Source organism: Anabrus simplex, chromosome 2 (genome assembly GCF_040414725.1).
Source record: "Anabrus simplex isolate iqAnaSimp1 chromosome 2, ASM4041472v1, whole genome shotgun sequence".
Lineage (NCBI taxonomy): Eukaryota > Metazoa > Arthropoda > Insecta > Orthoptera > Tettigoniidae > Anabrus > Anabrus simplex.
In genome coordinates, this window is record NC_090266.1 from 488867542 (window position 1) to 488895337 (window position 27796).

At 38.3% G+C, this 27796-nt stretch overlaps 1 protein-coding gene across 1 annotated transcript in view; it reads right to left on the minus strand.

Annotated features, from left to right (window-relative positions):
* LOC136862898 (integrator complex subunit 12) overlaps positions 1–27796 on the minus strand; it is a 296476-nt gene that overhangs the window by 100469 nt on the left and 168211 nt on the right. The window contains exon 4 of the mRNA XM_067139179.2: positions 21622–21881. Coding sequence (XP_066995280.1) covers positions 21622–21881 — 260 coding nt within the window. The remainder of the gene's footprint in view (positions 1–21621; positions 21882–27796) is intronic.

The window sequence follows — 27796 nt, forward strand, 5'->3', positions numbered from 1 at the left end:
AAAACTTCTATTTATATTACCCATTATTTCAAAATTTTAAGTAGTAATTACACATTAATATATATGTTACATTATATTACATTATGCACACATTAATGCATTGATTCCAGGACGTTAAATTCAACTCCTAAATCCTCAGTTTCACCATGAGTCAGAACAAATCCAACAACAGTGTGACTGCGTGCCACTTACTCTCTACTGCAGTCTATGGTAGAGATGTGTTACAGCTATTGTTTCCAAGAATTTCTGTTGTGATGTTTCTTGTGATTTATACAGACACTGATAGGTATTTCTATATCGAACTAATGAATTAAATTGTGCCAAATGTGAAATGAGGTACTAAGTTTATAAATTATTCTTACTGTGCATGTAAAAATATATACGGTACATAATTTTGAGAATGCTCATTTTGTATTCAAACATAATGTGCATCCTGGTTTTGAGCAACAAATTTGATAAAAGGTGTACCTTAAAACAAACAAACAAACAAACAAAGAAACCCTATGGCACTACAGCCCTTGAAGGGCCTTGGCCTACCACGCGACCGCTGCTCAGCCCAAAGGCCTGCAGATTAAGAGGTGTCGTGTGGTCAGCACAACGAATCTCTCGGCCTTTATTCTTAGCTTTCTAGACCAGGGCCACTATCTCACCGTCAGACAGCTCCTTAATTCTAATCACGTAGGCTGAGTGGACCTCGAACCAGCCCTCAGGTCCAGGTAAAAATCCCTGACCTGGCCGGGAAATGAACCCGGAGCCTCCGGGTAAGAGGCAGGCACACTAAAAGGTGTACCTTACATTGGAAAAATACGGTATTAGTATAGTATGAGCCGCTGAAGGCAAACTCATAATCATGTATATTATACTGCAATACAAGATTAATAATAGAAAATATTATATCCAATGTTGAAACCAGAAATCTGGAAGTAATGTGTGGATTGGGTATACCTTGGTGATACTGGCCATTACCCGATGCTGAATGCACTGAGTACTGATAAGTCTAATATATAGAAATGAACAATATTCAGTTTTATAAACAGATGAGGGTGGAAAGTCTTCAGAATATGGAAATTACAAATATACAGACATAAAGAGTGAAGGAATAAACATTTAACAGCTGAAAAAGAATGAATCACTTTTTAAAATATTCCAGGAATATGAAGGGCATGTCTTCAACCCCCAATGTATAAAGATGAAGAAAAAGTACAATCTCCAAGAACTGATGTAGTCAAGGGTAGCAGGTAAAACATAAAATGCATAAAAATATGTTTCAAACAATAAATACCATACACTAGGTACACTTCCTGACAGAAAATCTAGGCAGATTCTTGTATGGAAAAATCAGCATCCTGTTATAAGGGTTTTCATAATAAAATATATCTAATTTTATTCCTGAATACAGATTTGTCCTCTAAATACTTTGACAATAAACTTGCATATTTCAATGATGATGATGATGATGATGATAATGGTGCCTGTTGTTTAAAGGGGCCTAACATCTAGGTCATCGGCCCCAACTTGCATAGTTCAGACTCAGAATTTGAAATTATTTTATTTTATTAATTTACCTCCATTTCTGATCTTATACAAACAATATGAAGTAAAATATACTGCTGGGGGGGGGGGGGGGGGGGGAAACACACATGCAACAACCTCAAGGACAAGGTAATTTTATTCACTAGCGATGTGATAGGTAGTTCATTATTTCAGGAGTATATGATGATAAATTCAGACCAAATGAAACACATGTCACATGCCCAACAGTCGCATCGATGCACAGTGCTTCTCCCCCCACCCCACTTCTGGCGGCAATGCAGGCATGTATTCGTGCATGCGAACTATCACAAAGGTGCTGAATGGCATCCTGCCATAGACTGTCCCAAGCATCTTGCACCTTTTGATGCAATTTGGCAATGGTTCTTGCAGCTCTGGAGAACGTGTAAGTTCCTGCTTCATCATATCCCATACGTGTTCAACTGGTGAGGGATCCAGTGATCTTGCTGGCCAGGGCAGTTTTTGTATATCACATAGAGCACGTTGCATCACAGCAGCTATATGTGGACATGTACTGTTCTGCTGAAAAAGCACAACACCTTCCTATCGAAGAAACGGCAGTAGCACAGGGACAACGACCTATGCAATGTAGCAATGTTATCCTGCAGAAACACCAGCTGTGACTGCGAGTTGTAGCTGATTGCCCCCCCACACCATGAAAACTGGGGTGGGACCTGGATGTTGTGGGCGAATGCACTCTGGAATAGGCTGCTCGCCAGGTCTATGCCATATACATGTACGTCCATTTCTTACATACAGACTGAAGACGCGTCACTGAAGACAACAGAGCGCCATTCCCCTCTCCATCGTAATCTATAATCTTCATCTCCGTATTGACGAACTACACAATTAGAAATAGGAAAGGATTTCCACCTATCAATACTTATTTATTGCACTTATTATGCTACAGTACCGGTTTCGACCCCCTACATAGGGTCATCTTCAGCTGAACAATACATTCACATCTATATCATGAAGCTATGATTAAGATTAAATTGTCTAGGGCAGGCCTTTCCAACTCGAGCACTTAGTGCCGGGGCGCACCAGCGCTGCACTCAGCAGCACCTTTCCCCTCCGTCCCCACCTACCCGCGCAGTGGTCGGTGCATGTGTGCACGTAAGAGACAGTACATTCATTCTCATTCTCTCTCTCTGTGTGTGTCATTCTCAGTAGAATCTATTCGATAAAACAGACAATGGAGCAGTTGGTTTCTCCTTCGTTAAAAATGTCATTTAATCCTTCATGGGTGGATTCATATTATGTTCTCAATACCGAAGGGAAAGCTCAGTATTTAATTTGTCATGTCATTTTAAGCATAAAGTCTTCAACCGTGCGACGATACCACCACAATAAACATGTTTCCACCTATGATGACATCGTTGGCGCAGCAAGAGCCAAACAAATTGCTAAGTTAAAATCGGAATTGCCAAGTCCTTCAGAGTTACGTAATAACTTACTCATTAGGAATTGTTTTACATGCAATTTAGGAGATTTGTTTTCGTTTTTGGTTTTGTATTATTAAGAACTGTTTAGAATTAGACTTAGATGTGCTGCTAAGAAAAAACACCGGTGCAGCTGGCGGCGCAGTTAGGGGCGCTCAGCTATGAGCTTGCATCCGGGAGATAGTGGGTTCAAACCCCACTGTCGGCAGCGCTGAAGATGGTTTTCCGTTGTTTCCCCATTTTTAAACCAAGAAAATACTGGGGCTGTTCCTTAATTAAGCCCCCGGCCGCTTCCTTCCCATTCATAGCCTTTTCCTATCCCATCATCAAAATAAGACCTATTACAAAAAAGAACCCAAAAAGATAATTATTTTAATTATCTCCCTGTCCCACATAATATTTGAACCCAATACTTTGGAAGGCGCAGTTCGAGCACTTTGTGGGCTATTGTTGCTCTAAAAATTGAAAAAAAAAAAAAAAAAGATGTTTTCAATTCTGAATTTAAATAAATGGAGAACTATGACTTCTCTGTATAATACACATCAAGTGTCAACAGCTATATAATACATTTCCACAACGAAGTGAAGAGCTTTTATGCTAAAACATTATATGTCCAGAACACAATGACACTTGAAGAAATCAATAATATTAATTAAAGGAAGCACATCACTGTAAACAACTTCCACTTTCACAACCCGCATCTCACCATCAACTCAATCTATATATATAAAGTAGCTTGTCCTGACTGACTGACTGACTGACTGACTGACTGACTGACTGACTGATTCATCATCGCCGAGCCAAAACTACTGGACATAAAGAAATTAAATTTTGAGGATATATTCATATTAAGATGTAGGTGCTCGCTAAGAGAGGATTTTTGGATATTCCGTTGCTAAGGAGGTGAAAAGGGGGGTGAAATTTTAAAATGAGTGTGTCTATATCTCAAAACTTTAAATGTTTACAGATGTGAAAATTGGTATTTAGAATCTTCTTTAAAAATAAGCAAACACGTATTTTTTTGTTTTCAGAAAATCCCAATAGGAGGGGTGAAAAAGGGTGAAAAAGGGGTTGAATGCCTTTAATCAGGATACCGGTACTTATATCTCAGAAACTGAAGATATTATAGACCTCAAAATTGGTACTTTTGATCTCTTTCAAAAATAAAGAAACACATTTTTTTTGTTTTTGGAAAATCCAATTAATGCGAGGGTGAAAAGGGGGGGAATCTCAAAAGTTTTAAAGTTTAGAGATGTAATAATTGGTATTTAGAATCTTCATTAATAATAAAGGAATACGTATTTTTTTGTTTTCAGAAAATCCCAATAAGAGGGGAGAAAAGGGGTGAAAAAGGGCTAGAATGCCTTTAAAGAGAATACTTATATCCTAGAAACTGAAGATATTACAGACCTGAAAATTGGTGTTTGGGATCTCCTTTCAAAATAAAGAAATGCGTATATTTTTGTTTCTAGAAAATCCAATTAATGGTTGGTGGGGGGGAAAGGGGGATGATTTTTTAATATGAGTGTATCTATACCTCAAAACTTTTAAAGTTTATAGATGTAAACATTGATATTTAGAATGTCCTTTAAAAATAAAGGAACACTTAGTTTTTGTTTTTGGAAAATCTAATCAATCGGAGGGTGTAAAGGGGGTGAATTTTTAAAATGAGTGAATCTATATCTTCAAACTTTTAAAATTTACAGATGTAAAATTGGTACTTGGAATCTCCTCTAAAAATAAAGGAACACGTATTTTTTTGTTTCCTTAAATCCTATTAGGAGGGGTTTAAAAGGGTGAAAAATGGGTTGAATGCCTTTAATGAGGATACATATATCTCAGAAACGAAAGATATTACAAAACTGAAAATTTGTATATGGGATCTCCTTTTAAAATAAAGCAACACATATTTTTAGCTTTTGGAAATCCAATTAATGGCGGTTAAACAGGAGTGACAAAATGGGGTGAATTTTTGAAAGACTATATCTACGGAATATCTTGGAAACGTAAAATGTTACAGACGTAAAAAGTGGGTGTTTGGAATCTCCTGTAAATGTAAAGAAACATAGGGGATTTGTTTTGGGAAACTCCACTTAAGGGGAACTCAAAAGGGGTGAAATTTTAAAATGAGAATTTTAACAGTATATCTCAAAAAACTGAACATGTTACAGAAGTGAAAAATGGTATTTCTTATCTCTATTAAACATAAAGAAACGTGTATTTTTAGTTTTCAGAAATACCACTTGGGTGGAGCGGGGGGGGGGGGGGATAAAAGTGACTGAAAATGGTGTTGAATTCTTTTAATTAGGCTACTGATATCTCAAAAATGAAGATGTTACAGACGTGAAATTTGATATTTGGAATCTGCTTTAAAAGTAAACAAACACGTACTGTCGGAAAATCCAATGAAGGTGGGGGGGTGAAAGAACTGAAAAATTAATTGACTTAATTGTATGAGAATACATACATCTAATAAAAACTAAAGTTGTTACAGACGTGATAATTTGTATTTGGATCTCCTTTAAAAACAAAGAAAAACGTGTTTTGGGGGGGAAACCATCTTGGAGGGCGGGAGCGTAAAGGAGTTGAATTCCTTTCATGAGGACACATAAATCAAAAACTGAAGAATTTTGAGTCATGATAACTGGTATTTAGAAGATCCTTTACTATTAAAGAAACAAGTATTTTTGTGGGAAAATTCACTTGGGGGGGGGGGGGGAGTAGTGTGAAATGAAGTGCAAAAAGTAAATTATTTTTATGGGGATACTTATATCTCAAAGCTGAAGGTAATAGACGTGAACATTGGTGTTTGGAATCTCCCTTAAACATAAAGAAACAAGCCTTCTTTTAATTTTTCTTGGAGGGGGGGGGGGGGGAGGTGGCGGTAAATAAACTTACCGGCGGTGGGGTGAAGAAGGAGGTGAGACCAATTGATTTTACTGTTATTAATGTACTTATAAGGATCCTCCGTTGCTCAGGCGGCAGCATGCCGGCCTCTCACAGCTGGGTTCCGTGGTTCAAATCCCGGTCACTCCATGTGTCATTCGTGCTGGACAAAACGGAGCAGGGACAGGTTTTTCTCCGGATACTCCGGTTTTCCCTGTCATCAGCCATTCCAGCAACACATAATAATAATAATAATAATAATAATAATAATAATAATAATAATAATAATAATAATAATAATGTTCCGGACCGTCGTCAAATGTGCGGACCGCACAGGAAACGGCTCCTGGACGGGTAATGACTAAGAATGCAGCCCGGCCGAAGGTTCAGTGCCGCCAAGGCACCCAATATGACACCATGCCGGATCTCCTGAAGGATTTTATCCATATTAAAAATGATTATAGGAAAAGATGGCACAGATTTACGGACCCAACTGACCGGGAGGAATACCTGAGCCTAACCCGGGAAGTACGAAATCGATTGCTGAAAAGGAAGATTGAAAAATTGGAGGAAACGTGCCGTAAAATAATAGAAAACGAGTCAGATCGGGAATTTTGGTGGATTCTCGCAGAAAACGAGTCAGATCGCGAATTTCGGAGGATTATATATCTAAAACAATAAGCATTCAATTATAAATTTCAGTATAATACCGTAGCGAAGCACGGTTATCTTGCTAGTCTTAGCATAAATTAGAAGTTTTATGCATATACATCATGAAGTCTCGCATCGAAAACTATCTAATTTTATATAATATGCATGTCACTTCAGACCATTACACCACCAATAAATGAACACGGTGATCACACAACATAGTGTATATATAATACGCCGCAAGAACCAACTTGCACCAAAATGTTTTATCTATTTAGTTAAAAGTTTTAATGTAGAAAAATAGATACTTCAAACATATTGTATATCCAATAATACTACTAAGTTTTAAATTTTATATTGATTGGAAACATTTGTAAAATGATAATGTCTTCCCATATTATATGACATATCTATAATCCAAAAATGTACTTTTAACATATGTTAAGTTTTTTAAACTATATCGATCACCATAGACAGTTTGTCAAAACCAAAACAATGTAATGACTATGTAACATTCCTATGTGATGTTTTTAAACTGCATGTTGTGATCGTCTGCTGAGGATGACCCTCAGAGGGTCGAAACCGGTACTCTGAGTGATAGTGTGTAATAAATGTATTGATAAGGTGGAGACTTTTAACTTTATATTGTGAATCTACTGTAATCTAACTTTAAATTCTCCAAAGGAAAAGATGGCTCTTGAAAACGAACCCAGGAAATATTAAAAATGATTGGTTTATGATCAGAATCAAGTACATTATGAACAGTAAAATCAATTGGTTTCAACTCATTTTTCACCCCAATGCCGTTAAGTTGATTAAAGGAGATTTCAAATACCAATGTTCACGTCTGTTACCTTCAGTTTTGATATATAATTATCCCCATGAAATAATTCACTTTTCTCACTTCCTTTCACCCCCCCCCCCCACCCCCATTAAGTGAATTTCCCGTTAAAAATACTTGTTTCTTTATTAGTAAAGGATATTCTAAATATCGGTTATCACGACTGTAACATCATCAGTTTTTGATATATGTGTCCTCATAAGAGGAATTCAACTCCTTTTCACTCCCACCCCCAAGATGATTTTCCCCCAAAAATACGTTTTTCTCTGTTTTTTTAAAAGAAGATCCAAATACCAATTTTCACTTCTATAACAACTTTAGTTTTTATTAGATGTAAGTATCCTCATACAATTAATTCAATAAATTTTTCAATTCTTTCACACCCCCCCCCCCCACCAATGAATTTTTCGAAATCAAAGTAATACATGTTTCTTTACTTTTAAAGCAGATTCCAAATACCAATTTCTATGTCTGCAACATCTTTCGTTTCTGGATAATAGCATCTTCATACAAATAATTCAACTAATTTTTCATTCTCCCCCCCCCCCCTTTAAGGGGATTTCCGAAAATAAAAATACGTATTTCTTTATTTTAAAAGGAGATTCCAAATACCGAATGTCACATCTGTATCATCTTCAGTTTTTGAAATATCTGTATCCTAATAAAAATAATTCAATCCCAATTTCAGTCATTTCAACCCCCCACCCACATGGTTTTTCGAAAAACAAAAAATACATATGTCTTAGTTTTAAGAGAGATAAAAAATACAATTTTTCACTTCTGTAACATGTTAAGTTTTTGAGATATACTGTAGACATGCTCATTTTAAAATTTCACCCCCTTTTATTTTCCCTTAAGTGGAGTTTCCAAAAAACTCTGTTTCTTTATATTCCAAATTCCAATTTTTGCATCTGTAACGTCTTACATTTCTGAGATATACTGTAGATATAATCTTTCTAAAAATTCAACCCACTTTTCACTCCTGTTTAACCCCATTAATTGGATTTTCCATAATCGAAAAAACAATATGTGTGTATTTTTAAAGGAGATTCCAAATACCAATTTTCAAGTCTGTAATATCTTCAGTTTCTGAAATATAAGTATCCTCATTAAAGGCGTACAACCCATTTTTCACCCATCCTGGTGGGATTTTCCAAAAACGAAAAAATATGTATTTCTTTATTTTTAAAGGAGGTTCTAAATACCAATTTTTACATTTGTAAACTTTTTAAATTTTGAGATATAGATGCACTCATTTTTAAAATTCACCCCCCTTTTCAACCTCATAGCGACGGAATATCCAAAAATCCTCCCTTAGCGAGCACCTACATTGTAAAATAAATGTATCCTCAAAATTTCAGTTCTTTATGTCCAGTAGTTTTGGCTCGGCGATGATGAGTCAGTCAGTCAGTCAGTCAGTCAGTCAGTCAGGACAAGTTATTTTATATATATATATATAAGATAAATACAATAAATACAACATATGTATATTATCATATGACATTCCCTAGACAATGTAATCTTAATCGTAGCTTCATGAAATAGATGTGAATGTATTGTTCACCTGAAGATGACCCTATGTAGGGGGGTCAAAACCGGTACTGTAGCACAATAAGTGCAATAAATTCCCCTCTCCAGTCGAGTAGCCGTGCTTGGCAGTGTCGTGTTGTCAGTGGTAGCCTAGGCAGAGGCACCCTTAATCATAATCCTACTGCAAGCAGACTGTTCCCAATGGTCCTTGGTGACACAGCAGGTGCAACATGTGACCAGATTTCGTTCCTGGATGATGTTCGATTGGTCACCGCTGCTCGTACAATGTGTCAATCTTGACGTGGGCCTGTACTACGCGGACATCCAGAGCCTGGTCTACGGGTGTAGGAACGTTCCACAGACCACTGCTGAAAGCAGCAACATGCCACCAATACAATGTGCCCAACATCTGCAGAAATCCGTCGATTCATCCATCCAGCTTTCCGCAAGCCCACAATGCGACGTCATTCAAATGGCTGCAGATGTTCAGCGGGAGCATGCACTCGTCAGCTGGGCATGGTTGTACCCTAGAATGAATGCTGCAAACATTGTTCACCTCCAACTTCAGCACAGTTACTGCCTGCAAAGTAAAAACGGAGTGCACATGGACAGACCTCCTGAGCGCCATCTGATCGCCGATGTCCGTGACAAATGAATCACTAACACAACGACCCCTCAGTATGCACATATACCCTGGTGCCATTGAACACAGTCCTTGAGGGTGTTGCATGATTTTTTTCTTTTCTTTTTTTTCCAGCAGTGAAAATCAAAAATAATCCACTAACACATTTTTATCCAGATATCAGGTCATTCCATTTGGAACCACTGTGATTCAAATGTCTAATTTTGCCCATAATTTGGCAGAAAGCAGTTTCAGTATGAAGAAAAAAGTCCCACTAAGCATGTACTGTACATCCACCCTTGCATTGAATATATATTGCTGTACATTGGGTATATCAGTACGGTAATTTCATATTGTACATATATCTCATAAATAACTTGCCACGTACAGGTTCACTGTAAATAAAAATACAAAGCAACTGTAAGTTACAGCACATGAAATTACATCTCCCTGCAGTGTTTTGTTTTAGACAGAATTTGAACCTATGTTCAAGCATGTTCTCTTTCACACACAAGATGGCACTACCAATCAAGCATTACAAGTATAGTTTCAAATGAAACCACTGTAGGCATCAGAAAAAATAATATTAGGGTGGTTTCAATATAATTTTTTTTTGCTACTGGCTTTATGTCGCACCGACACAGATTGGTCTTATGGCGACGATGGGATAGGAAAGGCCTAGGAGTTGGAAGGAAGCAGCCGTGGCCTTAATTAAGGTACAGCCCCAGCATTTGCCTGGTGTGAAAATGGGAAACCACGGAAAACCATCTCCAGGGCTGCCGACAGTGGGATTCGATCTCCTGGATGCAGGCTCACAGCCGCGCGCCTATAACTCCATGGCCAACTCTCCCGGTAAGTTTCAAATCAAACCACTATGTAAGACAGGGAAGAAGGGTAACTCTTTTATTGACCAAGTGTCTATAAACATCCATGTATTGACAAGCTCAGAGATTTCTTTGATAATCTGTTCCTTCTTGAACGTGTTTGTATTCGTGGACTTAAATAAATTCTGCTGATCACTTTTTGTAAGGATATATAGACACAGGAAAGAAATGACAGAGCAAAATCATCACCATGAAGGCTATACAGTTCCATAGAGGAGTAGAAAGTAAAGACTCCTACTATCTCCAACCTCGATACTAATTGGGTGGAGCATTGCAAGTACCGTATTTACTTGCGTAATTTTCCCTCCCTGATTTTTAGAAAAAAAAATTGGGGAAAGAACAAATATCGCATATATTCCCCCTCCCCCGCCCCCTTGTTTTATGTACAGTTAGTTTCCACTAGTTGTGAACCATGAACTTATCTCGTCTTCATGATTCATAGCGATGTATGGAAATCGAGAACTAGTTTGGAAATTCCAGTTCATGTTTCCCGTGCTAGGAGAGGAGGAAGTGACTGATTATTCAACATTCCAGCACCCAGGGCCACAACACACCTGTGACTGCTAGGCATAACTCACCCTTGTTATCAGCTGCGACTCGCACGCGTCAGTAATTGCTTTCAAGTGTTCTTACATGTGAATTGTTGTGCAAAGTGTTTGTTAGTGAGGTGATGGGGAAATAAAAAACTTTAGTTACAATACACTATTTAAATTTTCTGTAATAGAATTTGCCGAAAATAACGACAATCGTGCTGCATCACTGAATTTTCCGTAATACCATCACACGTGCATTACTGGCGGAAGCAGAAAGAAGAATTGCAGTGTACCAAAAAACCAACTTTATCATTTCGGGATACCAAAACCAGGAAGCATCCAGAAATTGAAAAGGAAGTTGTTTCTTACGTAAATCAATTGAGAAATTATGGCTTGTCAGTTTCCCACGAGATGCTCCAGTTAAAGGCTGTAGAAGTAGCAAAAACCTTGAAAATTCCTGATTTTAAAGCAAGCAATGGGTGGCTTTGCCTGTTCATGAAAAGGAACAATCCTTCTCTTTGGAGAAGGACATCTCTATACCAGCGACTTCCAAAGGACCACAGTAAAAAAATCGTGCAGTTTCATAGATTTGTAATCAGAAAGCGGCGTAAGTACAATTACCTACTATGGCAAATCAGAAATGCAGATCAAACTCTGATTTTCTTTGATTTCTCGAGAAACACTACAATTACCAAAAAGGGAGCATCCAGTGTAGTCATGAAGATTACTGGGGCAGAGATTCTTCGCTACACAGTTTTGCTGGCTGTTACTGCGGATGAGCGAAAACTTCCTCCCTATGTAATTTTCAGGCAAAAAACAATTCCTAAAGGGAAATTTCCTTTCGGTGCGCACATCTGTGTCGAGGAGAAAGAAAGGATGGTGGTGGATCTCATGGATTGGTTGCGTGTTGTGTGGGGAAAACAGCCTGGCCATCTCTTAAACTGCAGGTCTTTCCTGGTTTCCAGGTCTTTGATGATGTTTGCCAAGAAATGATTAATCAGAAGACTGATGCTGCAATAATTCCTGGTGGCTTGACGTTAGCCTTGCCAGCCTCTTGATGTAAGCATCAACAGGCCATTTAAAGACAACGTGCAGCAGGTACATTCTGAATGGATGGTGGGAGGTTCTCATACTCTGACGCCTACCGGGAAGATCAAAAGGCCTTCACTAGAAATAATATGTGAGTGGATTATTCGTGCATGGGGATTGATTTCACTAGACATTATTGTGAAAAGTTTCAAGGAAACTGGCCTTTCCAACTAGATGGAACTGAAAATGACTGCATCTGAGAGATGGAAGAGAATGGGAGCGATTCATCGCAGACGACTTTGGAAGAAAGCGACGATGAATGACATGGTAAGTCTATTCTTTGAAGTGAAATACATACTAGCGTAGGCAATTTCACAGATTTTACCCTAATACAGTATTCTAATTTATTTCAGATATCTGGCTCCTATCTTCTGCAAATTCTCGCGTGACATTAAAAGACGATGGTTTCTGTATAATTATTGCTAGGGAAGGTATTATTGCCTTCGATATTTTATTAAAATTAATTGTGTTATACATATTTTTTATTATTTTGTACTATTTTGGGCCTAAATAAATTTTGAAACTTAAGTATGGTAATTATGTTCAATTTTTCATTTTTCATTTAGATTCACATAATTTTCCCTCCTCTTTTTTGAGATCAAAAAAATCATTTTAAAAAGGGTGGCGACGGGGGGGGGGGGGAATTACGCGAGTAAGTACGGTAACTAGCATGTAATTCTCATACAATGAAAAAAATAAAATTAAGCTGTAGTAAAGATAATTCTGCAAGATTGCAGAGATATCTTTTTCATTAGGTGGAGTTATCAGACATGAAAGTATTGAGAATGTTAACAGTTATGTACTGCTGAGAACAAGAGCACGAGGGTATTCATAAGAATGAGGTACAGGTCACATTAAAGATGAAGGTATGGTAAGATAATCAAAGGGAAACTTTAAAAAAATGTAGAGACCCAACATTTAAACATTTCAAAGTCAGAACCCTAAATGCAAAAATGGTTACAGTGTTAGCAATAAATAGAGGATTACATAAAATCTTACACAATTCTCAAAGGATTCTAGACAGAATGTTGAAATGCATAACAGTCTTAAATGAAAGTAAGTGGTGTATGTACAGTATGTCACTTTCTTATTCATACAGTTTCATATTCATATTTTGGACACTCAAATTGATGTTACAGTAATTGTCTTTTAAGAAATTTATTTCTGGTAGATTTCTTTACAATACCATACAAAAATAACATTTATAACAACATATAGTAAAAAATACTCGAGAATATAACAAAACATGACCTTTTCCTACGTCACAATGTTATTCATACAGATGCCAGTTCTTCAACTAAACATATGAATGAAATGAACCATAGAACCAATCCTAGTACTTTGTGGAGTAACCCTTGGCTTCAGTGACAGTTTGATACCTACACTGCATGGAATTTCCTAGCCTCACACACGTTTCATGGCTGATACTCTACCATTCTTGGGTCACCACTCGTTTTAACTCATCTTTGGATGAAACCTTTCTACTGTGAACCCTAGGCTTCAAAAACACCCATAGAAGTTCAATAGGTTTTAAGTCAGCAGACTGGGGAGGTGTTTTTAACTGTTTTGGAATGTTCCAAATTAACCACTCCTTGTTCAGAACAGTGGTATGTTTCGGGTCGTTTACCTGTTGAAACATTCCCAATTTTTCAGCATTTTGTTTAACATTGTTCTTAAAAATATTATTGTACACTACTTTGTCCAACGTGCCTTCAATAAATTGAATATTCTCTTCACCTTGTGCCGATATACACACCCATATCATAACCCTTCCACCTCCGTGTTTCACTGAGGGAATTGTATTGGCCACGTCGTCATCCGTATTGATTTTTCTCCACACCCTACAGGCACCATCGGAACCAAACAGGTCGATTTTAGTTTCATCGGACCAGATGACATGGCTCCAAAACTCCTGGCCCTTGTTTACGTGTTCTTTCTCAAAGAGTAGTCTTGCAGCATGGTTCTTCTTACTAACCTAGGGCCTCTTCCTTGGTACACGGCCATCGTAAACATGTTGATATAAAACACACAGGTCCGCCTGGGTTCATATTTTCTTCCCAGTAGCAGCTTCCAGCATTGCCCGCAGCTTCGGAGTACTCATGAGAGGGTTGGATTTCACGTGCCTCACAATAAGTCTTTCTGCTTGTAGGCGTAGTTTCTTTTGTTTGGGTTTTCCTGGCACATTCTTCACCGACCCTTCATACTTAAACTTATTCACGACATATTGAACAGTGACATGACTTTTCTTCTCCCTGAGTCCTATTTTTCGCAGGGAGTACCCTCTTATTGCAAAACTGACAACTGTCTGTTTCAGCTCACAGCCAAGCTCTGTACCTTCGGCCATTTCTACCAGCACTCTCACAGGTCTAAGATGAACACAACCAGCAACAACTCTCCTCGTACCACACCTACTTATAGGTTCAATGCTGCCGGATGATGCCATCTATACTAGTGTATGAATAGCAAAGTGACTTGAAGTTTTGGAGTGTATGCAGTTTTTATTTGTGTAAACACAAATTATTTGCACTAACAAAAATTTTGTGCATTGAGTGTTTATGTACTGTTATCACATTCACGACACACAACTATAAATCAATAATTTCCATAAATGTACAGGCACATAGAACTCTTTATAATGAAATGGGTTGTGTATGAATAGGAAAGTGACATAATGTATGTATGTATGTATGTATGTATGTATGTATGTATGTATGTATGTATGTATGTATGTATGTATGTATGTATGTATTGTGACCGTATGCTTCTGTCCAAGTGACTGAATGTAGGGTTGTGTGTCAAGAGTCTGGTTCTTTTTGTCGGCATGGCACGTGCTAGCTTTCCAGAGCGAGGTGGCGACATGTTTCAAACGTGAGGGGAGCAAACTAGTTTGGATCAAATAATAAGACAAAGAAAATTTAAAGGTGATAGCCTGGAAAAACATCAATGGGTTGCAAGATATTACTTTGAAATGCAACGCATACATGGCAAGCAGCACTTGGAACTTAATATGTTCCTAGTTCAAGCCCAGGAATATACCTGAAATGCCAATTGTTTCATATCGATGTAAGTGTCTCATATTGTAAGTGTGTTTTCAACCAGTGCAAGAAATTCCAGTATTTCTGTGTCTATGAATGCACGACAGTCTAAGACCAGAACCATGTCTTTGTACATTTGTTTTAAGGTGTGTGTATTTCATCCAGTTTTTTAAGATAGAAACAGAACTGTCAAGTCCAGGAACGCTCTTAGAGAGCCAAGATTTTATATCATTATAAGTGTTCGTGTCACGTGTTCAACAGTGCATGTGTTTCCAGTGTTACGTGTTCCATGAACACAGGACAGTTTAGGCCAGGAAATGATAACGACTTGAAGGGAGTCGAAACCGGCCTTCTTATAATTTTAACGTATTTTACAATGTGTTGAATGGTGGAACATCCCTCAAACTCTGTCTTATTAGTTAAACGTCAACACGGAAATGAAGATCATAACCTACGCTAGTTTGGATAAGAAAATAAAATAGAAAAAGAAGCGGAGAGAGAAGAAATAGCTGGAATATGTACACGTACAGTTGCACCTTATAAATGCAATGAAAATATTATTAGTAATGTTGACGGCATGATATATGTGTACTTACGAATGTGTATAAATTTGAAATGAGACTGAACAGTGGTAATGATATCATGTTTAAATTACAATATTAGTAACTGAATTTATGTTTGATCTTGAGTGGTGTACGTGTGGAATTTAATAATAATTAATTAAAGGAGCTGACAAGAATTCAGTACCTGAAATGACTTGTACTTCCTACGATCAGTAGGGTAAGGTACTACTTAAAGGAAGCCATACGCGTGTTCATTCTCATTTATTCTCCATCTACGCTCATTACACTGGTCAATGAGAATGTCGCTACACATTGTGGGAGGACGTAATTCGATATTCAGTTGTCACCAGGTGAGGACGTCGATCCAGTGTCTATCCTATACTTGGAAAATTGTGCCAGTCTCTATTACTACGATTAAATGTACTCGACCAACAGACACCGAACGCATGTGGATAAATAATAATAAGTACGTGTTTTTCAATGTCAATTCATAGGATTGTGCCTAGCACTCTTTCTAATTTATTCTGTACAAGTTTCAGTGGAATCATCTGGAAGTGTGGAATTGAAGATGATTTCAACAGCATACATCGCAAGGAGATGGGAGTTACTACTGAATTCTACCCATATTTCACCATGAGTTTCTACATCTGCAGACTGTCAACAACAGAGGAGAAATGCAGGAATTTCAACCCTAGACTGTTCAATTAAGGAGGTCCAGAGCTCAACATGAAGCCTACAGTACTAGTTAAGTCGACTACGTCTTTATTTACACCTGTTCTCTGTAGTAATTTATATCTTTCTCTATTCTTACGGTGTGGTCTCATAGTCTAGTAGTTGATCTATTCCTTATATTACTTCATTTAAGTGTTCCCAAATGTCCGAGTTAAGACATGAAATTTTGTATGAGTACGTGAATCATATTCCTAACCACGTGTTACAGAGTTCTGAAATGATGGATCATTGAAAGTTTACCCATGTGTTATCATAACCATCCGTTCTTATTTAATGAATTTTACTGCATTAGTGAGTTGATCTGTGTCGTAGGAATTTATTGAGATAATATTTTCCATATATTTTTCGATATTTCGGTGATATTTGGACTTGCATTCGTACCTCATGGCAATTGTAGTATGTCGTCAGGATGATAATTCTGGAATAAGATCATGGATTAATTAGGCGTACGTGAGTAGAAATATATGATTTTGAATGGTATGTTTGATCAACGAGACAAAGTTACTGAAAGTAAGACTTATTTCTTGGAGGATAGCATATGTTCTTACGTGGTTTCTGACTACATGTTTTGTGATATACAGTTATAGAGAATGATAGTCGTCATTGTAAGGTTGTAATTGTACTACGAATTTATGGTGAATTACTATATGTGATAAGAGTCGTCGGATAGTGAATTACGACGTGTTTTGTGCGACAATATTTTTATTACGTAATATTGAAGGTTGATGGTAATAGACGATAGTTCTTCGAGAGTACAAAATTGTAGTCGCTTTGATAAGGTCTTCTGATGATGATAACATGTCAGTAGGCATACTCCAGAATTCTGACTTAATTTTTATGAATGGATTTATCCTGTTGTAAGTTGTGGACATCATTGATTCGAAGCTACAAATGTTTTGTGTGAATATTTACTGGAAAATGATTGAATTTGGACGTAGATTCTCAGATAAATATCCAGATCAGACTGTAGTTTGGTACCAGGCGAGCTCACTTTAACCGCACGAATTCTTAACCACATGGAGACTTCATATTTTCAGTAATATCTCAGAATGGAATTAATTGGAGATAAATTGTCGATAAATTTTTGATTTGATTGTTTTTGAGGATTTTTAATTTCAATTCATGATAAATGACCACTTAATGATAACGTTACATATTAGTTCTCATGAGGAGATAATTGAGAGTGATTTAGAGCAGATATACTTGACGTCTCAATTTAATTTTTACTTCTTTTCTAAAGCACATTCAAGTGACATATTTTTATACACTGACTGACAGAGCAAATGCAACACCAAGAAGGAGTGGTTCGAATGGGATGAAAGTTGGGGAAAAAACAGAGACGGCACGGACGAATAATTGATGTTTATTTCAAACCGATATGCAGGTTACACAATGCGCACGGCATCGACTCAGTAGGATGTAGGACCACCGCGAGCGGCGATGCACGCAGAAACACGTCGAGGTACAGAGTCAATAAGAGTGCGGATGGTGTCCTGAGGGATGGTTCTCCATTCTCTGTCAACCATTTGCCACAGTTTGTCGTCCGTACGAGGCTGGCGCACAGTTTGCAAACGGCGTCCAATGAGATCCCACACGTGTTCGATTGGTGAGAGATCCGGAGAGTACGCTGGCCACGGAAGCATCTGTACACCTCGTAGAGCCTGTTGGGAGATGCAAGCAGTGTGTGGGCGGGCATTATCCTGCTGAAACAGAGCATTGGGCAGCCCCTGAGGTACGAGAGTGCCACCGGCCGCAGCACATGCTGCACGTAGCGGTGGGCATTTAACGTGCCTTGAATACGCACTAGAGGTGACGTGGAATCATACGCAATAGCGCCCCAAACCATGATGCCGCGTTGTCTAGCGGTAGGGCGCTCCACAGTTACTGCCGGATTTGACCTTTCTCCACGCCGACGCCACACTCGTCTGCGGTGACTATCACTGACAGAACAGAAGCGTGACTCATCGGAGAACACGACGTTCCGCCATTCCCTCATCCAAGTCGCTCTAGCCTGGCACCATGCCAGGCGTGCACGTCTATGCTGTGGAGTCAATGGTAGTCTTCTGAGCGGACGCCGGGAGTGCAGGCCTCCTTCAACCAATCGACGGGAAATTGTTCTGGTCGATATTGGAACAGCCAGGGTGTCTTGCACATGCTGAAGAATGGCGGTTGACGTGGCGTGCGGGGCTGCCACCGCTTGGCGGCGGATGCGCCGATCCTCGCGTGCTGACGTCACTCGGGCTGCGCCTGGACCCCTCACATGTGCCACATTTCCCTGCGCCAACCATCTTCGCCACAGGCGCTGCACCGTGGACACATCCCTATGGGTATCGGCTGCGATTTGACGAAGCGACCAACCTGCCCTTCTCAGCCCGATCACCATACCCCTCGTAAAGTCGTCTGTCTGCTGGAAATGCCTCCGTTGACGGCGGCCTGGCATTCTTAGCTATACACGTGTCCTGTGGCACACGACAACACGTTCTACAATGACTATCGGCTGAGAAATCACGGTACGAAGTGGGCCATTCGCCAACGCCGTGTCCCATTTATCGTTCGCTACGTGCGCAGCACAGCGGCGCATTTCACATCATGAGCATACCTCAGTGATGTCAGTCTACCCTGTAATTGGCATAAAGTTCTGACCACTCCTTCTTGGTGTTGCATTTGCTCTGTCAGTCAGTGTAATAATATATTCAAGAATGTAACTTCACTAAAACGTCATTATGAGGAAATTTAATTTTGTGAATTCTAAATATTTTATATTCCAAACACTCTATTAAAATTTAATGTATTTTTCAGATTTGTTCGAGGAATTAGACTTGACGACCTCATTTTTCAAGATTCAAAATTTAAAATTGTTAAATAATTGCAAAAGACAAAAAAATATATGTTCACAACTCAACTCTGTTAGAACTGTAGGGCAAATAAGTCAAATGTACCATCCCATTTGTTTGAATTATTTTTATGTCACGTCAAGAATCATCAGTAATTTAGTTTAACGCAGCGATTATTTCACATAATCAGAGCTAGTCAGGATGGCAAAATATTTTTTTTAATTTTTGAATAAACTATGTTATAATTCCATCTAATATTGATTATTTTCTCATTTCCGAACTTACTGTTTAATCCTGCCATTTGTTTTTTTTTTCAGCCGTCATCTCACGCACGAACTGAGCACCCCTGGGGTGTCTCTTGTTCTCCGTTACATATAAATCAGATGTGTACAATAAAATATCTGAAGGTGAGACAGCATTTATCTCAATGGATTGTGCAAAAGGTATGAAACGGTAAATGATAAAATACTGTTTGTTTAAATACTTTTACCCAGGTATTTTATAACTACCTTGATAGCCTAGCACGGGAACAGGGTTAATATGAGCCAAACTTCACCAATTTTGTCACAACCCAGTATTACTTCCCAGTACAATGCCTCACTACACACAGGCTCTGAGGGAATGTATTCTAGTTCTGCTTCAGGATAATGGATTCAATGTTTGAGCAGCATGGGTCAGATGCAGCATTTCACTGATGGAAAACTGGATGGCATCATGAGAAGAGCTTCTATTCCTGAAGATAAGAACTTGTTGGTTGCTATCTCAGAAGAAAAACCATTTTTAAAAGCACTCCAGCTCAAGGAAGTCACCAGTTTCCCAAGAGGTTCAGACTCTCCTCAACCAATCACAAGATACCAGCCTCAGTTACCACAATAGTAAAAAATTAAATTCTCTTTGATGACCACACACTTAAACAACAAGTATACTCTGTTCTGACTTCAATGAAGACCATGACGGGAGTCATGTCATCACTTTATGATGATGAAAAGTGTGAAAATACACCCTCCGAATGGAGTGATCCAGTTTTAGCAGGACTTCTTCCCAATTAACACTAGTCACATCATTCAGGTTTTCTTGCTACACAAAAGCACATCAAACATATGTACTGACCTGATCAAGCTCTATGATTAAATGTTACTGAACATGTCTGAGCAAGGTAAAGCATCACATGTAGTCAAATTGGCGGCAACTGGCTCCACAAACACCAGACTTAAATACGAGAGTTGATGAATTGACCAACAAGCAAGATACGAATGTTCATGTGCACGAAATGTTTTTTGTATATTGTATTTTATCCTGTACATATATATATATATATAAGTTAGTTTAAGTGAAGATATGTTTTATACACTAATTTTAGGAGCTCAACATAATATTTTAGACATACAGTTGCAATATTGTACATACTGACATATATGTCAATTCACGTTAAGACATGCCCCATTTGTATGTGACTAAATGCACATCATCATATGACATTCCTTTGACAATGCAATTTGAATCAAAGCTTCATCATATAAATATGTATTCATGGTTCAGCTGAAGATGACGTTGTATATGGGGTCGAAACCGGTCCTGTAGCTTAATATAAGCAATAAACAAGTATTGATTGGTGGAAATCCTTTCCTATTTTTAATTGTAAACCCTCATACACGAGTTACTGTTGAGTGACCCACCCAAAGGTACACTGAAGCTCATTGAAATCAGATGGCCGCAGGATCTGTTCTTTCCTTGTCAGATATTATGCTTCAAACTCTCTTCATGTAATTGTAAGTGACTATGTTCATGAGTGCAGGACAAGTGTGTAGAATTCTGCAAAGAATTCTTGCTCGCACTGCAGCATTAACAAGGCATTATATTATTTTCCCCACAATAAAGGAATGACCGAGAATCAGTGAAGACATATCAATTATCAAATTTTCCCGATGATGTAGAAGCCTTGGATTGCACTCATGTAAGAATATATTGAATGTTGCGATATAACAGCCTGATCTTTCATTTTTCTAGTGAAATTAAATCTATAACAACATTTGTCTCGCATACATCATACCGCTTTTGTTGCCTCCTACTTGACATGTCTACGCTAACCATAACCTATAACAATGTCAACCATGTTGGAAATGTGTTTGTGAAAGAGGGTACTTTTAACCAAAGTGTTAAATTAATAACAACTGTTAGTTAACATTTGCTTAAGTAAAACTTAACATAGTGTTGAAGAAACCGGGCCATAAGTTTTCATGATCAGGATCACTATATTTCATATCATACAAGGTTCTTCAATTGTCCAAAATAGACCAATAAATCTAATTCCAGACTATTGTAAGAAGAACAAAACAACAGAGACACAAGAGATGCAATTGATACTAGAGACAGAGAACTCTAACAGGTCATTGCAGTGGTTATTAATTCCACCATAAGTTAACATTACCTGCAAACGACACAAGTGAGATCCTCTTCTAAAATCTCCAAAGCCAAATCTTCGTCGTCATCCCCTCTAAGAGATTCTTCTTTCCCTGTTTCCAAGTCTCTTAATAAGCTCATTGATACAGACTGAGACATTCCCATTGACAGAGAATGCGGAGAGGCTGGGTTTGAACTTGAGGGCTTCAAAAGGCTTGTCTTGTGCTGATCAACAGACTTACGGCTGGAACTCCCATCTCGAGATCCCTCTGTTCGATCTTCTGAACTCTATGGCAAAAGTAAATAAAATTTCACCTAATTCTACTTTAAAAATAAAATTAGCTCTCAATATTTTTGACTAATGAGGACAAAATTTTATCTGACTCAGTATAACTTTGAATTATAGAATATTTTAAAAACATGAACAATATTTCAATATTCATTTAACCGTTTACTTTAATATCTATCTAATAAGCAGTAAATGAAATCTAAGAGAAATTTAGAAAAGGCATTACTGTTCAAGGAGAGAAAATCAAAATGTTTTAAGATCTGGTGATGATACAGTCATACAATCTGAAACAAGGAATGCAATCTAATGAAATCAGACATGATAACAAGCTTTTGGGATTTCACCATGCAAGAAAGCAAGGTGAAATTCTTTGCATTTCACAGAGAACTTTGCACCGCATCTTCAGAAGAATATCTTGTCTGTTCACGAGCAAGACTTCTCTAATAATGAAGGTTTTAATTTAACAATGCTTTACCATTGGTCTATAGTAAGTGGTACTCCTGTTCATTACTAGATGGCTAACTGTGCACTAGCCTTCCCAGTGGGGAAAGTGACAACACCCAGGGCTATGTGCTATGGGTCATACTTTCACAACCTGTATAAACCTGTTACTGTTTGCTCATGCCTCGAGAAATTCCCATATGGAAAGTAAGCTATGTTTGAAACTTCTTAACATTTTGGACATTGACACTCAAAAAACAATAAATGCCTGGAACAGTCTACACATTACTAAAAAAGTTCAACAAGGACCAAGAGATTATGAATTCTCTTCTTGGTGTTCACTAACTCGAAGAGGGCTTGGAGTAGAACTATGCAGAGAGTATATACACCAACAAATTCTTGGGTCAGAAATCACATCATCCTGTATAATAATGAGTGGTGAGTGATGAGTGGCGATAAAAATGACTACAAACATTTCTGAGTGCACTCTGTGCCTGGCAGAACCCTGGACAACAACCCCGTCAGCACTGCTGTGGAGAGAAAGAAACTGATGTCCTAGGATCCTGCAAACACAGAGAGGTTCCGCAAAACACTCATCACCATCAAATTAGATCATTCATAGCCAGTAAGCTGAGGAAAAAGGCCTTTAATGTCCACAAAGAAGTTCACAGATTGGCCATGAAAGGCAGTTCTCATCACATCAATATGATGGCCTTCAGAGAAAACAGCCCTAAAGGCTTCATCACAGACCCAACTGTACAGTTTGACCACCACAAAGGCCAACCTCCCGTGTCTTCAACATCATTGTAATATGTCCTCAATCCCCCCCGTCTTCACTCTTTCTCATTTTTCTTGCTTTTCCTGCTACACACTTTCCTTTCCATCTTTAGCGCTATTCAATTCCTCCTTTGTATCAGTTTTTCACTGCACTTCATTTTATTTTTATTTTTTTTATTTTTATTTATTCAAACACATTTGTCCCCAATTCATATGATGACCTTGCTGTTAACTTTGCACACACAGATGATGGAACTAGAAACCTCTTAACTGGAGTTAAGATGGTATCATCACTCCCACTCTGAAAACTAGCACACAGTGAGCCATCTGGTGATGAATGAGAGTACCACTTACTATAGACCAACTGTAAAGCATTCTCAAATTCAAACCTTCATTATTAGAGAAGTCTCGCTTCGTGAAGAGACAAGATTTTCTTCTGAAGACGTGGAGCAAAATTCTCTGTGAAATGTAAAAGAATTTCACCTGGTTTTCAGACATGGGAAAAGCCCAAAAGCTTATTATCATGCCTACAATTACAGGCTATGAAAGAATTAATCTGAATGAAATCAGGCTATGCAGAAAACAACAAATTAGCAAATGAAGTCTCTACCGCACCATATCATTTTATGGTACCTTTACTTTTTCTGGTGTCTTCACGTTCCTAGCGGACTCTAGTATCTACGAATTACTACTCTTTCCCATCATGTGTCGTTACCACTATGTAATCCTTCTCTAACCGGGCGAGTTGGCCGTGCGCGTAGAGGCGCGCGGCTGTGAGCTTGCATCCGGGAGATAGTAGGTTCGAGTCCCACTATCGGCAGCCCTGAAGATGGTTTTCCGTGGTTTCCCATTTTCACACCAGGCAAATGCTGGGGCTGTACCTTAATTAAGGCCACGGCCGCTTCCTTCCAACTCCTAGGCCTTTCCTATCCCATCGTCGCCATAAGACCTACCTGTGTCGGTGCGACGTAAAGCCCTTAGCAAAAAAAAAAAAAAAAAAAAAAAAAAAAATCCTTCTCTATTCCGACAGATGACGTCTTATACGATAGGATAGGTCAAAGCATTTCTTTTTGCCCCGTCTTGTTGGATTACCTTTCTGATGGACTTTTTTGAGATCTTTCAACTTGAGAAGATGGAAGGATTCGATTTTCAAGTCGCCTTTATGGCTTATAAAAGATATTTTAAGAAATTCAAGATGTTGTACACATCTCAACCTTTTGAGTATGCTGTTTGCTTATATAATCGAGGTATTTATTTTTCTTTAATCTTGTTTTAGTTGGGTTAGAAAGGCTTCCCTCATTACGTGTTTTTCTGATTTATTCATGTGTTAACCTTGATTTTCTTTTATTGATCCGCTATGTTTATTTTGAGAATAGAAGGTAACACGGATTCATGTGTGTATGAGTTTGTTTGCAGTGTGCGACCGAGACCTTTTACCCATGTCGCTTTATTAACATTCAGCTTGAGCTCATGTCGTATTATTTTATTGCGTGTTCTGTATAATTCATATCCATTTCATTGATCTGGTATGAATTCAAGCTAACTATGTGATTTGCCTGCTTCTGTATGTTTTGGTGTTGGAGACACTCCGTCTCTTTTGATGGACCACTTTCTGGTTCATTCTGTCGGAGCTCGAGAGCGGTTGTTTATTAATTATGTTCTGTACGTTGACGCTCTAATGTGTCCCTTTATTTGCGACAACCAAGCCTCTTGGTCTCTGTGTGAGCGTGGGTGGTTCCGACTTTTAATTCGTGATACCTTTTGTGCTTAATTTACCCGTTTATTGGTCGTTCCATATCGCCGTCATTGGCTTTCCTTACTTATTTTCTAGTTTAATATGTTTTATTCCTTGAGGGTTGTCTTTCCATGTTTTCTTGTTGTGTCGTGTGAAACCATGGTAACCGCCCCTTTTCCTTTTTCTCTCTGGTTGAATTTTAAGAGCTCGGTGCACCCTTCCCTCTTCTGCATTTTATGCTCCTTTTACTTAATGTTATTGTATTCTCGGGGGATGTGATTTTTTTTATTGCTGATAGTCTTGATGCCTTGACGGTGGAATCGAATGAGAGTACGTTATGATGTGAGGCTATTACTCTCTAATCTTATGACTGCCTTGACCTGACGTGCTATAAAGAAATGTTTTGTACCGTCTAAATTATATGCTTCAGCTAATTTATATAGATGCCATATCTTTATGCTAAACTTTGCTCCACGTCCTTTACGAAGGTAAGCGTTTGTGAAAGTACTATTACCATTGAGTCTGGTGTATTTTGATCACGGGCCACATATTATTTACATTACCTATTTGATTTTTGGCCCCCCCTGTTTTACTTATACTATTTTCTTTTGATTTTCTCTCCATAATATATTTATGTTCTTACCCTTATCACCGTTATGTTTTTTTTTATTTCTTTGCATCTCTTATATGTTTCTTTTATCTGTAAGAGGCCCGAGTCCAGTTCCCAGCAGTTTTTTTTTTGACCAAATCCACTGCACTGGGTTTTCATCGTATCCTTATTTTCAGTTCAAGTCTTAACTCTTTTCACCCTAATTTATTTTTCTGGAGTCCATGCAGTATACTCCAAATCATTGTTTATTAAAGTTGTTTCTAATAACATTATCAAGTTTTTTAAATAAATGCACACTGCCCGACACAAAAAGTGATAATTTGAAAGTTTCTAAGTTCTCGAGTACAAGCACAATGGAAAGGAAAGAGAATTACCATAGAGATTCCTTAGCTATTGACACATGTGGAGCACAATTCATTACCCCTTCAGTTGTTGAAATACCATAACTTGGTAAAAAAAAAATAGTATGCATAGCATCTAACAGGAGTCAACCACCAGAACACATTCTAATTCTCCATTTACTGAGCTTCATAGGTTTATACACAATCTTAAAATATGAATTCTGCCTTCAAAGGAAAGTTCCAGCTAATCTATTGACGACTGATGCCAAGAACATAACATTCTCTGAACTCCATGTCATGTTTTCTTTTGTCAGTTCTGAGAGGAAAACATGAAGAAAACTGAACTGGAGTAACACATTCTCATTAAACAACACCAAAATTCTCACGTTGAGTGCTGAGCAGTGGCATCATGTACACCAAAGAGCCATTACATTAAGACCACATACCTAATAGAGTGTAGAAACATTTTAGTCTGCAGAACCGCAGTCACTTTGATTCCTCAAACTGTCACTCTGCGGCTGCTCCTAACAATGTGTAACAAATTCCACTGGCCTCCAACATCAATGAACCACATCAATGACACATCATTTGCCCACCGTTGCACATTTATTGATAACTGCTCATAACTGCAGTGGATGAGATTACTCACTATTCCCACAAGCCTGTAGAGCTGTTTGATACATATCAAGCTGACAGCTAGCCACATGTACCTCTCAGTGCTCCAGATGCAATAAATGTTCCCGGGTCAGGGTGATCATAATGTACTGCTCATCGGTGTACAGTATGTTGCAATTATGGCAAATATTATAGAATGTACTCCAAGAGGCACTAGGCAAAGGCACATAATGATCACTATCTCAAAAGTAAACTGCTGAGAATATCGAGATTTCTTTTTTGATTACCAGTACTATCAAAACTAGATGACTCTTCGAGTTCAGTCTAACAGAAGTTCATTGTCATGCTGTAGATTATTCACTCATAAAAATTCAAAACAATGAATCATCAGAAGATGTATATAAAAAACAATAAAATGCACTGTATAATCTAATATTTACACCCTTAATATACAAGCGTAGAGAAGACTCAAATAGCAAGCCATTCGAAATCGGGGCACACTTCTTATGTCACAAAAACAAGTGTAAATGAAAGGAAAGAGTTCAGAGGAAAAAAAAATACAACACTTACAGGAAACTATTAAAGTATACAGAGTTCTTAAACTGAATGGTAAATGGCAGGAAAACTGGACTGTGATACTTTAAGGGAGCCGAGGCAGCACTAGCGGTACTTTCATTCATTGTGACATAGAAGTAGGAAGAGTAAAAAGAAACAAATAACCGTACTTTATTACTAACAGTCCTATCAAAACTTATTTTATTACTTACAGTCCTATTAAGACAATGTGCATATTCTGGTAGTACCAGGTGGTAGTTACTATGGCAACCAGTAAATGCCTCCCGTTTGAGCCAATCGCAGGTAGTCACGCCCTTAGAGCTCCTTGAGATGGCCAGAACGAGCTCCATGTTGTCAATTCATGAGCCTTGACTAAATGGCTGCTTTTGAGAGATGACTTCATTATCTGTTTTACGAGTTTTTGTAATCAGCAATATTTGTGCTAAAAGGTATCGTTATCAAATCTGTGTATCCCATTTTAGTGCAGTATACTGAGTGGCCAAAAGTCATGAGAAGACATTGAATGTGATGGTAAGTTGCTCCTTCGCGAATCCCCAAAATGGCAGCAATACGGCAAGGCATCGACTCTACAAGGTGTTGGAATCATTCTGGAGTGATCTGGACCCACGCATCCTGCATTGCTACCTACAATTGGTCTTGTGTAGTTGGCACAGGGTTCATGAAGCGTACATCAGCATCAACAGCATCCCATAAATCCTCGATTGGATTAAGATCGGGGGATCAGGAGGGTCAATCCATGGCCATAACTTTGGAGTGCTTCTCCAACCACCTGTGTGGCAGCACAGAGTGGTGACATGGTGCATTGTCATGTTGAAACAT